Source organism: Notothenia rossii, assembly GCF_949606895.1.
Source record: "Notothenia rossii genome assembly, chromosome: 3".
Lineage (NCBI taxonomy): Eukaryota > Metazoa > Chordata > Actinopteri > Perciformes > Nototheniidae > Notothenia > Notothenia rossii.
The window spans coordinates 21,640,510-21,654,700 of NC_136901.1; the positions used below are offsets into that span (position 1 = coordinate 21,640,510).

A 14,191-nucleotide genomic window follows, 5' to 3' on the forward strand; every position below is an offset into this window, starting at 1 on the left:
CTTAACACAGAAATAAACACCCAGGTGACAGCAGCTCAGTTTTGGACGTTTACTTGATAATTTCCATTTTAATTTCAACTTCCATTTTCATTTCCATTTTGTAAAACTGAAACACAAACAAAATACAGTCACGAGGTGTTGTCGCTTTAAGCACTAAATATGAATAAACAAGACTAAACAAACATTCCAAACAGAAGAGTACCTGTTAGCATAAATGCTACAAACATTTCAACTGCTGTTCACAGGCTAACAAGTTTAGCATCAGTCATTGTTCTACATGTTTTTTTGGAATATGCTCAGTTTAAATGTGCAACTAAGACAATATCTCCATACATCCACTAATCCTAACTCTTTTTCCATTGCGTCAATAGCTTTCTGAGCCCCTGAGGGTCGTATTATAACCCGTCAATAGGTTTTTATCAAGTTGAGGGTCCCTAACTTTGTTAAAATCCCCACCTAATATTATATACGAGTTTCCGAATTGTCTTATAGTATTGCTGACGTCTATAAAGAAACCCGGCAAGTGCGCTGTTGTGGCATATATATATTCATAAAAGTATATCTAATACCATATAATTCAGTATCGATAGCTACACCCCTCTGGCTACCTCTAGCCAGAGGGGTGTTACCATTTTGATACGAAATAATCTCAAAATTAAAATACTTTAACAACAGTCAGATCACCTACTATGATCCAGCACTATAAAAAACCTTTCCTACCCAATCCCTCTGAAATAATCAAGAGTCCTTTTTTTCCCAGGTGGGTCTCCTGCAAGAACACCAGATCCCTTTTTTTCAGTTTTAAATATGTGGACAGCAGAGGTTCAGTGGCAATATATTTATATTGTATTCTAGTCTTAAGTCCTTGTGACATCTTTTTAGGTTTGGCCTTTTACAATTAAATTGAATGTATGAATCTTAAAAAATGTTTTTAGATTGATTGCATATTATAAAATACCTTATAGAAAGAGGACACTGCCTACTGTAGTTCTAGTGAAAAGCCTGCAGGATTTCATATTCTTGAATCAAGCTTTTTCACAACCAATCCCTGTTTTGCAGATGCAGAGCAGTGTAAGTATGGCAAGAACCGAGTGGAGGCCGACGCCAAGCGGCTGCAGACTAAAGAGGGAGAGCTGATGAAGAAGAAGCAGGAGATCAGGAACCATCTGACCCAGCTGAAGAAGGAGAGGAGAGACCTGCGCACTGCAGTAGAGACTTCACCTGGTAGGACTAACTAGAGTTTACAGGAACATCTTGAATAAAATGAAAAAACATTCACAAATATTTTCCCCTCTCCTCTTGAACAAGGCAAACGTTCACTGGCCTCTCTGACGGAGCGACTGAAGAAGGTGGAGGAAGACTGCAGGCAGAGGGAGGAGGAGCGGGTGACCCTAGAGCTGGAACTGACAGAGGTGAAGGAAAGCCTGAAGAAAGCCCTGAGCGGGGGGGTCACCCTCGGCCTCACCATTGAACCAAAGGCTGGCTCCTCTGGAGTCAAGGTAAAATACTGTTACTGTCTCAGGTTGCTAGTTTTATGTAAACTGCATGGCACAATTAATAATTTCCCGTGTGTGTGTGTGTGTGTGTGTGTGTGTGTGTGTGTGTGTGTGTGTGTGTGTGTGTGTGTGTGTGTGTGTGTGTGTGTGTGTGTGTGTGTGTGTGTGTGTGTGTGTGTGTGTGTGTGTGTGTGTGTGTGTGTGTGTGTGTGTGTGTGTGTGTGTGTGTGTGTGTGTGTGTGTGTGTGTGTGTGTAGTCACCGGCTATGTTGCGAAAGAAACAGGAGTCTTCCCCTTTCTCCAGCTGTGACACCAGTGACACAGAGTCGTGCTCGCTGCCCGTCAACAGCGCCTCGCTTCTCCGCAGGCAGCAGGGCCAGAAGGCGCCGGCGGTCCGGGGCCACGTCCTCAGGAAAGCTAAGGTCAGAGGTCACAGGCAGACAGGGGCCACAGCAATGTGTAATAGCTCTGTGTAATAGTTGTCTTGTTTTTCAGCATACCTAATTCTGTGTGCCTGGCAAGCCCACTTGAAGTCTTAAATGTGCCACACTTATCGTGCTTTCTTATTCCTCTAGTATGTATTTTTGTTGTGCTAACAGTTGTGCAGTGTTAAATCGATATGCACAGTAAAAAAATAAAAAATTCAGTAAAAGTACAAAAAACTGTGAGTGCGAAGCATGCTTCCCTTTGGGAAACAAGGAATCCATGAGCAGAGCTCAAAACCATCCTTCATAGCATTGTGCATACTTTAACATAGAACAATGATTAAACGTTTAAACTGTTCTTCAGACTAAGGACTTTATTGGACTAAAAAGGTATTTTGTTGGCTAGCACAAAATGACAGTTTATGTTTGTTTTCCAGACTTCTGACAGTGGGTATGTCTCTATAATCTTCAGTCAGTTGCTCACTGCAGTGGAGACGGTTTTAACATCCAAGTTATTTAAATATTGCTCCTGTTACCAAAATGTTCACTCTGTATACGGTATATTATTTAAATTCACAAACGTAGGTCCATTTGTGATGGTTGCAGATATGTTACAAAGGACTCAAACTGACTCACGCATTCTGCTGGAGGGGGGCTAAAGGTGGCAGAAACTCTAACTACATGCCATGCAGAACCCAAAGCTTTCTGTAGGACAGCAGAAGGCTGTCACCATCCATATTCTCAACACCACAATACAATGACATTTAGTCTGTAAGCTCATAGTATTTTAGAGGTACTTCTTTTGATATCTACTTGTAATAGTAATAGTTAGCTTGTATGCACAGTCAACATTTCAACATTTCAAAATAGGTTTTTGAAATGTTTCAACATCTCTTAATTTATCACATTTGCATTATTTGACTCTACTTGTTTGAACATTTTTCAATATGCGATAGTACTGCCGATTAAGATAATTATTGATTCTAAAGACTGATATTGGAGATAACCTTTTTGTTTTGTGTGTTTGTTTTTCAGGAATGGGAGCAGAAGACAGGCACATAAACCCCCCCCCCCCCATCACATCAGTCTTATCCTTTATTACTTTTCAAGAAATGTGTGTATATATTTATTTAAAACTTTTCATAGGGTTAGCGTTGGGTAACATGGCAATCACATGAACAGAAGCAGTTGTTGCTTTTAGTGTCCTGTCAGTACTACAACCCTTTAAACTGAGTCACCATGGAGATGTGCAACCTGTGTCCTTTAGTTGTTTTCTCAGAAGTCTGTTCCAGCAGATTGACAGTGTGGATTCAAAAAGGTGAAAACCAAGTATTTATTTGTAAAGGTTTAGAGCAAATACTAGCTCCCTTTGTTTATTTATGTTGATATATTTAAAGTTTGATTTTGATGAATGAGTTGCGCTTAACAGAGTCCCATCTCCTACAAGGTCACAGGTCAGCTTCTGCTAACAAAATGCATTCAAATAATCATAACCCACAGCAGCATTTATCAGATCAGTAAAAGTAACATTAGCATTGCCCAGTCGCTCCCCAGATTATCTTAACTCTGAGAAAGCACAATTAATTGTGGAGTTCCATCTGTATGGCTGGATTAATGCAAAGCTGTATAGTTGCAGAAAGAAAAAAACATTTTTGATTAAAATCACAATTTGACATTGTATTCACAAACCTGTCTCATTCCATTAATAACAACAGATGTTATTTATTTTCTTGGTCAAGGTTGGGACAGTTTAAGGACATTTTTACAGACAAATTATGAATGATGTAATTCATTAATACAATGTGTTTTATGAGTTATTACATGAACATAAATTATACCAATACTGATCTTGTATTTTTACTCAAAGAAATACAAGTACAACAAAGCTTGTAGCGTTGCTATCAAAAAAAGACTCAATATGGTAACAAACGAGGCGGGCCCCAGACCTCTGAATTACTGCCCAAATCCTTGAATTGGTGCATAGTTTGCTAATGTCTTTTCCCGTTGGTTGAAAAAATCTACCATTTGAAAAAAGTGATCTAAAAATGTGAACAAACAGAAATGAGATGGACGCAGCGCTACAGATTACAGAAACTCAAAATTGGAAAGATTCCTCTTCTTTGTTGACCAAAAATGACATTGATAAGACAGATTCACGAACCCCCACTGCAGAAAAGGGGAAACATGATCACAACTTCAGACTAATAAATGAAGTGAAATAGTAATTATCCAGTAATCACAGTTTTGGCAAGCTACAACTACAAATGAAGTGCGATGGTGCCAGTGTGTTTGCGCACCAAGCCTCCAAGTCGCATTCTAAGCCCCTCAAATATAATTTTCACGAACTCGAGTCACATTTCTATTAGAGCTTTCTAATTACTTTATATTTCTCTGATACACTGTGTTACGTTGGCTGTCGTGTTTGTACTGCTAGTTTGCTTTGTTGGGATTGTAAACAGAAGTAGTAGTAGCATTCACTACTGATGCTACATACAGCACAGCTAACGGCTCCTCGCTCATGTCAATGCTCTATTTCTTTCTTATTTTCAAACCGATACCCCACAAGTCTGTGAACTAGGGTGTACGCAGCATGTCTACTTGAAGAAAGAGGCTTATAAGAGGTCCTATCAACAAGATTTTAGTAAATGTGGATTCCCTGTTTTCTCAGCATGGCTTATACCCGAGCAAGATGTCTGATGTTAGTAAATGTGAACCTGTTGTACATAGCGTAGCTTTGTGTGGGGGCTTTAGGGGCACTGCATCAGTATTTGTTTTTGCACCTTATACATGTTCTCTATAGTAAACTTAGACAGTCTCCGTCTTGGTGACAGACATAATTGTAAATATTTTAATAAACTTCCTAACAAACCACTCTCAGTGACTGTGTGTTTTATTGGTCCTCAGATGAGGGAGTGTTTCTACTCTGAAATGTCCAGGCAAAGGACATTTCAACTTGCCTCTTATGTTGAAGAACTCCCATGCTCTGGCAGAAATCTCAGTGTGAACCCTTTTCCCATTCGATCAACATCACATTTGAAATGGAAAACAAATAAACAAAAACACGGTATCTTCACTAACTATACACAATCCAAGCCTTTCAGCCTCCAACGAGGCACTTGTCAAGGTTGCCCGTTACATGTGGATCTGGTCATGGAGCCGCTGGCCATCGCACCTCGCAGTAGCCAAGATGTTTCTGGGATTTGGAGGGGTGGGGTCGAACATAAAGTGTCCCTTTTATAAGGACAATCTTTTACTTTTCTTAACAAATTCAGCTACTTATTGCCTGCCATGCTGTCAGTACTCACCCAATTCAGTCAGTTTTCAGGGTATAAACTGAATTTGAGTGAACTCTTTGCTGTTAATAGCGTGGCACTTGCGTTTGAATATACCACCCTTCCTTTTAAGGTGGTGCAAGATAGGTTTACTTACTTCGACATTACAGTCACTAGAAAATATAAGTTACTTTACTTTCACTCTTTTTTAAATCAGATGAAAAAGCGTCTGGCGTAGTGGTCCCCCTTTTCTACATCTTTGGTAGGCCATATTAATTATATAATGATGACTATTCTCCCTGAATTCCTGTACCTTTTCCAAATGATACCAGTTTTCATTTCTAAATCATTCTTTGACTTCATCTTATATTTGGAGGGCACTTACACTGCTCGGATTACTAATACCTTGAATTGTAATCCGATTGCTAGACCCACAGTGAGGGTCTAGCTCAGTTAAAAAAAAACTTCGACGTTCATGGTTTCTCTCTCTTAATCTACTCTATCCAAGCATAATATTTGTGTATTGTATTTTATAGTTTTTGCATAATATATCATTTTGTTCATTGGTTTGTTAAACATATATTACTTAAAAATCAGTTTTTCAAAAATATCGTTATATTGAAGATGAAAATATCCTTAGTTTGTTGTAATTCATGCATGAAGGAGTTCCTAACCCTAACCTACACTGATGGAACATTGCTTATTTATATAGGCTTTTTCTATCAAAAATGTTCGGGGTCGGTCAGGGGGTACTTGGCTGAGAAGATGTTTGAAAAGGGGTACTTTACTGAAAAAAGTTTGAGAAGCACTGCTCTAGGGGGGTCCGGGGGCATGCTCCCCTGGGAAAATATTTTTTTTAATATTGAAGTTAAATGCATCAATCTTGTGCACTTTGAGAGCAAAATGAAGAGATCTATGGATACATCTCTCAACACCCATATGAAACAGAACTGTAAACAGATTTACTTTTTCTTTATGGATATTTTACTAATCACTCCCCTTTTAAACTGTATTCTTGTTTTACTGTCATATAGTATTTCATGCCTGTTTTTCATTTATTCTCTTGTTTTGTTTTTTATCAAATATTTTTATTCACACACATTTAGTAAATTACCATGTACAATCACAACACAAATTACAAAAAATACAGAAAGACAAACAATAACAACAATCTGACAAGAGGACAAAACTAAGGAAAAAAATTAATCCCACCCCCAATCCCAGGACCTCTCAGGACCAATGACTGCAAACAAATATATCGGTTAAAATAGCTAGATCCGCTCCTTACATTTTTCAGCTGTCGACACCTAAAACCGATATTGGACTCCTTAACTCTAATCTCGCGTGCAGTGGACAGTTCCATGTAGACTACGTCAAGAAACGTTAGTAACCAGGAGGTCACTGAGAGCTTGTCGGGTTGTTTCCACCTCATAGCAACCAATTTCTTGGCAGCCGTAAAGCCAGCATAGAGAGGTCTTTTCTGGTGCCCAGTAGCCGGCAGCTGAGAAAAGTCATTTTTTTAAAAACAGACACAGATACAGGTACAGTCTAAGAAAATATGTCGGACAACTTAGAGGAGACCCGTTCCAAAAGCGAACAACAGGCGGGCATTCCCAGAACATATGGAGAAATGTACCAAGAGCCCCCATGGAGCACAGGGTACACCGAGCATCTGCCAGAAGACCCATCATATGCAGCCATCTGGGTGTCAGGTAAGTTCTATGCGTATAGTTCTGGTGGATTTTTTGGTGGTCGGGATTGCGAGACGCCTGCCGAATGTTAGCCCAGACTGAATCCCAGTTAAAATCAGGTCTCAATTCTCAATTCCACAGTCTATCTAAAGGAAGGTCACCATAAGAGGACTCAAGTAGGTGAGTATAAAACATAGAGACAAAGCCGCTGGATGTTCTTCTATCAGTGATGAGTATGTGGAATGGATGCCGTGCTAGTTGTTCCCACAGGACCCCATAAGCCTTAAGGCTGTCCTAAGCTGTACTGTAGATAAAAAAAGAAAGAGGTGCCTGGAAGGTCATAACAGCCTTTAAAATCCTGAAAAGAGCGGAGACCACTGTCACTGTAAATATCTCCCAAGGTGTGAAGACCCTTCCTCCCCCATTGGGAATAATTAATAGTCCTCCGCCCTATGAGTAATTGGTTGTTATTAAATATTGGCGAATTGAGATGCCAGGGGCATTGAATAGCGCATCATTTCTGTGCATTTCGCCAAGTCTGAATTACATGAGTAATCAGAGGGCCGAACCTAAGCTGACATTGTTTGATAGATATGTTTGTGTAAATGATGTCCTGATGTCTCCATGGGGAGAGTAACTTCTCTTCTAAAGCCCGCCATGAAACCACAGCTTGGGGGTCAAACCAATTAATCAAAGGTCTTAATGAAAAGGACCAGAAATACAATTTAAAATGTGGTACTGCCAGCCCCCCATCAAGCCTCCTTCGTTGAGTAGTGGACATTTTGAGTCTAGGCCGCTTGTTGTTCGTTCCAAATACATTTTGAAATTGCCGACTGTAGTTTCTGCCAATGACCATTGGGGGGTGATAAAGGAAGCATTGAACTGATAACATTAACTCTCGGCAGTATATTCATTTTAATTATTGAAGCTCTGGCTTGTAGTGAGTTGGGCTGGCTCGACCACCTATTGAGGTCCTGGAGAACCTTGTTGTACGTGTCTGTATAATTATTCTTTATAGTCTTGTTAAGGTTTGGGAATATTTCAATACCAAGATATTTGAAATGTTCTACCACAGGAATGTTTGCAGGGAGAATAGCTGATTTGGCAGCGTCGTTGAGAGGCAAAAAGGCAGACTTGGGCCAATTAATCTTAAAACCTGATAGGTTGCCAAATTCCTCTATTACACTAAGCAGACGAGTTGTAGACGTTGAGGGGTTCCGCATAAAAATCAGTACATCATCCGCATAGAGGGCAATGTGATGAAGCGAGCCTTGGATAGAAATGGGGATAATATCCTGTGATTGTCTAATAAATTGGGCCAGTGGCTCGAGCGAGAGGGCGAAGAGCCCTGGACTCAAGGGGCAGCCCTGTCTGGATGACCTTGCTACAGAAAAAAGCGACGAGATAGTTTTGCCTGTTAAAATCATTGCTGAAGGGGCAGAATAAAGTCCTTTCATATGGATGAACCCCTTACCTAATCCCATAGACTCACTAGCCTATCAAAAGCCTTCATACACTCTAAAAACGAATTCAGGCGACCTTTCACCTCCACTTAATCAAATGCATGGTTGCAAGATAAAAATGGGAGTTAATTGATTTAGATAAATATTTTAAGTTGCAAACATTCATTTATAAGTTGTGTTGACGTAATAATGTTGGTAATTACATCAACTTAATATTGTGTGGAAATGTAAACTCTAATTACTGCATTAATTGACTTAAAACAAAATTCAAGTTGTAGTAAGTAATGCAATTGGCTTGATAACTTCATTGTTCTACACCTTGAGTTAAGGATTTCAAGTCCACTCCCACTTAACTTGCCTGGACAAGTTCCGACAGTTAAGACAAATAGAAATATACAAAGGACATTTTAAGGTGAGTGTCATCTTTTGTCATTGAAATAAAGTAGATAGCCTTGTAGTGTATATAGGCAAATTGCTGTTTGACCAAAATGTGCAGCCTTTGAACTGTGAATAGTTCTGTGAGAGGATACAAAGTAGTAGAGGCTACTGTGAGAGTAAAAATACTTTGGTTACTATTGTGATATCCCTTTCTATTAAAAATGAATCTCGGTAAAGCAGATCAAGGACATGCTTCTTGAGATAGGATCGTTATTTAGAGTCCTCATTGAAATGCAAGTTGTTGGCAGTCACCCATTCAGAATATATTAATTTAGGTCATTTCTCTTTTTTTTCCTTTTTCAAAAATAGCTGTTTGAATTTTTGGAGTAATCAACTTCAAAACTTGTGTTTATGCTACCAATTATTAAGTAAGTGGTAATTAAAAACACCTCCTATTGTAGAGGAAAAGCCTTCTCCCCTAACTCAAATAATTTTGTTGCTTTAAGACAATTTCATTAGAAGTTCTCTTAACTCAATAAACATAGGTGCAAACTGTTGCGTTGATTTTCTTTGTTGAGCCAAGGCATTTGTTTTTAGAGTGTAGCATCCAGAGATAATACAGCCGCTGGTGTTTTATCATCTTTGCTAGCGTCAATGATGGGCAGCAATCGCCTGAGATTGTCCGAGGCTAGGCGACCTTTTATGAAACCGGTTTGGTGACAGTGAACTAGAGATGTCATAAAGTTCTGTAGGTGACGAGCCAGGACCTTCGCGTACATTTTAAGATCGGCACCAAGTAGGCTTAAGGGCCTGTAGCTGCTACAATCAGATGGATCTTTATCCTTTTTTAGAAGTAAAGAGATAAGAGCTGTATTAACATCTCTGGCAAAACTACCCCGTTCTATTGAAGATTCAATCATGGAAAGCAACAGCGGGCCCAAAAGGTCCCAGAAGGTCAAACAGAGCTCTGGGAGGATGCCGTCCCACCCAGGCGCCTTACGCTTTTGCATGTTGAGGACCACTGCTTTAAGTTCCTCCAAGGTAATAGCCTCAGCCAACTGTTTGGAATCATCCTCTGTTAAGCATGGTAATTCCAGCTCATTAAGAAAAGCCCCATATTTAGTTTTATCAAAAGTGATTTCAGATCTATATAATTCAGAATAAAAGGATTGGATCAGGGGCGGAGCTTCAGGGGGGGCTGTAGGGGCAGGGCTCCCCGGGCCCGGGACGGTCGGGACCCAATGGGGTCCCGTCGCCGAGGCAGCAGGCTCCGCCCCCGAGATATTAGCCGGCGGGCCCTGCTGCCTCGCGCCACTGAGTGCACTGACGTTCGTGGTCATATTAGGTATTAGCATTGTAGCCTATAATATGAGTTGAACTTGTGCTGCTATTTTCACACTCACATTTAACATTAAAACATGAAAAATTGCAAGTGAATCCCTTCTATTGTCTCCAAATGTATTTTGGGTAAAATCGTCATCAACAGCCGTCCATCAACATCATACGTAAATGAACGTCAACCTCATCATCAATCACTTGTCATTCAACAGAGCACTGCCTAAGCATGAGCAGTTATAAACACAAAAGTGGAGCTACAAAACGCAGAGAAAAAGATAAAAAGGACCAAGGAAAAGCCAAATTGTCCAAGCTAGATGGATATTTGTTTTCGCCCTACTCCTCCTCCTGCGGGAGATGAACCTGAAGTTTTTGCCACTGCCAGCCGTGTTTCATCCACGAGCCCCAGCCCGCCAACAACGTTAGTGAGGGTTAGCCAGATTTACAGGTAGGCTACAATCACGGACACACACTGTCAACAAGAAAATGTGAGTTTGTGGTAAATGTTGATATCATGGTTGTTGTTACTTCGTGTAGCTCGGCCGCCTAGCTTATTTCCTTTTCTGTCTCTCGGCTGTAGTGATGATGATAATAATAATAATAATAATAATAATAATAATAATAATAATAATAATAATAATAATAATAATAATAATAATAATAATAATAGGGACGACTCAGCAGCTGCTAGCTGCTCGTCGAGAGGAAAGCCAGGCCTGACGCTTGACCAGCCGCACCCCTCCCCCTCCGGCTCCTTACCTGCTGCGCCGCAAGGTGAAGAAGTACCGGACACTGGGAATGAAAGCAGCAACAGGTCTCCTCCTCACGCTACTCCTACGGGTGAAACTCAGACCACGGATCATGATGTGTCCTGCAATTATCCTCTGGAGCGTTTTCCGACTGATCGGGCAAACTATTTTGAAAACATTGAGGACGCCAATATCAAAAGATATATCCTTAAAATGGGCCCATGCAAACCCAAAGGTCCATTTCCCAAAGACAAGGATAACCGTTGCTTTTCAGAAAGCTATTACACCTCCACCACTAAAGTTGGGATGAAATTTCCACGCAGCTGGATGTGCTATTCCCCAAAATTGGACTGCTGCTACTGTGAGCCTTGCTGGCTTTTTGCCAACCGAAAGGCACCGTTCTACAACAATGCATGGGTAAACGGAATAAAAGACTGGAAACATCTTTCTACTAAAATTGAGAGGCATGAATCCACTCAAATACACCTTGGTGCATGCGTAGTATATGAGCAGTGGAAAACCAACGGCACAATAGACGCTGACATGGAGAGGAATGTGCGTAATGCCGCCCAATTTTGGAGACAGGTCGTGGAGCGCATTGTTAATGTAACTCTCACTCTAGCTTCAAGCAACTTGGCATTCAGGGGCCATCGAGAGGTTCTAGGTCAGGGAAAAGCTGGCAACTTTTTGTCAATAATAGAATTATTGGCTCGCTACGACCCTGTTTTGAATGAGCTAATCAACCGAACAGAAGGGTCAGTGAAATACCTCAGTCACCAGATTCAAGATGAAATTATTTACATATTATCTCAACGTGTGAAAGCTGACATCATTGATGAAATAAACGAAGCCCCATTTTATTCCGTCATCATGGACACAACGCAAGATGTGTCAAAGATAGACCAGTTGAGTCAGGTTTACCGCTACATAACTGTTGTTAAGAACGACATGGATATTGCAACAGATATACAGATCAATGAAGTCTTTTGGGGTTTTGAAGTGACTGAAGGTTCATCAGCTTCAGAGCTTGAAAACAAAATCCTTGGTTCTATAGAGAAAAACGGATTAGATCTGTCTAAATGTCGCGGACAGGGCTATGATGGGGCGGCTAATATGAGTGGTGTGTATTCAGGCGTGCAAGCAAGAATAGCCGAGAAGGAGCCCCTTGCCCACTATGTTCATTGCGCTGCTCATAATCTCAACCTAGCACTCAACGACTCTGTTAAAAATGTCCCTGGAGTGAAGCAGTTCTATGACACTGTAGAGACGCTCTACAACTTTTTTGGTCACAGTATCAAACGATGGGCATTGCTCAGTGAGTTTATGACGCCAGAGAGCAGAACTATCCAGGGCCGTGGGAAGTAGGGGTGCTGAGGGTGCTGCAGCACCCCCTGGTGGAGGACAGGGGATCTGCACTTCCACAAGATATAATAATAAAAAAAACGAATTTTCAGCCTTGATGTAACAACATTCATAATTAAGTAAAGATAACACCCTTTTCACCCCGGTTACATTTTCCATTTGTCCTGTACGATGGGCGCTGTAAGTGATGAAAGTGGGGGATGTTGGCTTAGCAGGCGCCCGCAGCTCACAGCCAAAGTGAGAGAGATAGAGAGAGGGGATACCGCGGTACCGGCGGGGATTGTTGTTAGCTTCTGCTGCGCTAACGGATATAAGAAGCTGTTTCTACAATCATGTGGAGGGAGAGTCCTCTCCTGTCAGAATGAGAGGCTCAGTGAGGTAAAGGACTCTGAGGGTTTAGATCAGGCATCCTCAAAGTCCGGACTCCGGTCCGGATCCGGACCGAACGACAACTGTCTCTGGACTCTGAGCGAAATTATACTTTTCATATGTATTATCTGTGTTATTTTTGAGACAACGCAACGAGTCAAAATTCTCCGTTGTGTACAAACAGCGCTCTATCTGTCTGTCTGTCTGTGTGTGTCTGTGTGTGTCTGTCAACGCATTGGTCCAATCACATTCAGCATCCCATCAGCGTTTTTTCCCCCCCACCAACAGTCTGCGAATCAGAGGCACAGTAGGGCGGGTCTTCACGGAATGCGGGTGGGAAAAATGTGTGTTTAAAAAAAAATAAGTCAGAGCGAGAGTTAACAGCTCATCTAGTTGCATCTGTACTGTAGCTAGCAGCCTAGTTTCACCTACCTGGGACCCCGGGGCGGCATGGCGTGGCAACTGCCACCCTAAAAATAGGCCTTGCCACCCCAGCTGCCACCCCAGTTGGCAGCTTTGTTTTGAAAGAAAAGTTGCGGCTCATCAGACATTTATGAGAGAACGTCTCTAATGTCCGAGTGCAAGTGAATGCAGCACAAGACACACGTCTTGTAACGCACGTCAACCCATGGCGCGAGCGTTGAAATATGATTGGCGGCGATTTCATTTGAACGGTACGGCGCAAAACGAGAAGCATTCGGACCATAGACTGATTCGGACCCAAGTACTGAAGGAATGAGTTATTTGCGGTCTACAATGACAGAGAAGAGACTGTCAAGTTTGGCTGTACTCAGCATTGAATCAAAACGCACTAAAGCTTTGGATCTTACTAATTTTGTGAGGCGTTTTGCTGAACAAAATGGTAATCGCCGCATTCAGCTGTAATAGACATGATGCTCTGTTCACGGGATGAGCATACAAAACTGTTAAGATGATGACCTTACGTGTTTTTTCTTTGTGGGGGTCTGCCCCCAAAAAACTGTTCTAAGTCCTGAGAAAGTCAAATAAGACGGTGTGTAAAACTACACTGCCCAGTCAAAAAAAAGTGACCACTAGGCCAGTAGGTAAGGACTTTCCACTCGATAATAACTGAAGTATAAAATAATGCATGACTGAAGTGATGGAGACCATGTTTGAAGGCAAACAAAAAGAGGAAATAACAGGTCAAATAAAGCAAATCCGCCTCTCAGATTCCACAGCAACCAGAAAAACATACATACTGGCTGGTGATTTGATTAATCAGCTTTGTGATGGAATACAAAATGCACAGTGCATTTCCTTAGCTGTGGATGAGTCCACTGGCACCACTGACAATGCTCAGTTGCTGGTGTTTGTGAGTTTTTATGATGAGGCAAAGGGGGAGTTTGTTGAAGATGTGTTGGGCCTGACGAACCTCAGTGGACACACAAGGGGGCAAGACACTTATAAAGCAATGATGGGAATGCTGGATGAAAGAGGGTGCGGCTGCCTTTATTCATAACTGTGCAGCTCTGCGACTCTGAGGGATCAAGCACAGACGCAATAACAATGAAAACTGCTCCATACAGATTATTTTTGTTTTTGCAACCTCGTGTTAAGAATCTTGTTGCAATTTTTTTAAATGTTGAATGACCGTAATAATCGGACCTTTGTCTTATTAAAAACTTTTTTT

At 41.2% G+C, this 14,191-nt stretch overlaps 2 protein-coding genes across 6 annotated transcripts in view; one reads left to right on the forward strand and one right to left on the reverse strand.

The window, feature by feature from the left end:
- The window catches only part of afap1 (actin filament associated protein 1), a 161,586-nt gene extending 156,794 nt beyond the window's left edge, over nucleotides 1-4,792 (forward strand). For all 5 annotated transcript variants that reach the window (XM_079667686.1, XM_079667685.1, XM_079667689.1 and 2 more), the window contains 4 exons: nucleotides 1,060-1,224; nucleotides 1,309-1,499; nucleotides 1,754-1,918; nucleotides 2,957-4,792. In XM_079667686.1, the coding sequence (XP_079523812.1) occupies nucleotides 1,060-1,224; nucleotides 1,309-1,499; nucleotides 1,754-1,918; nucleotides 2,957-2,983 (548 nt within the window). In that variant the 3' untranslated portion in view covers nucleotides 2,984-4,792. The remainder of the gene's footprint in view (nucleotides 1-1,059; nucleotides 1,225-1,308; nucleotides 1,500-1,753; nucleotides 1,919-2,956) is intronic.
- Nucleotides 1-14,191, reverse strand: part of LOC307031005 (uncharacterized protein) — a 131,292-nt gene that overhangs the window by 74,617 nt on the left and 42,484 nt on the right. The window lies entirely within an intron of this gene.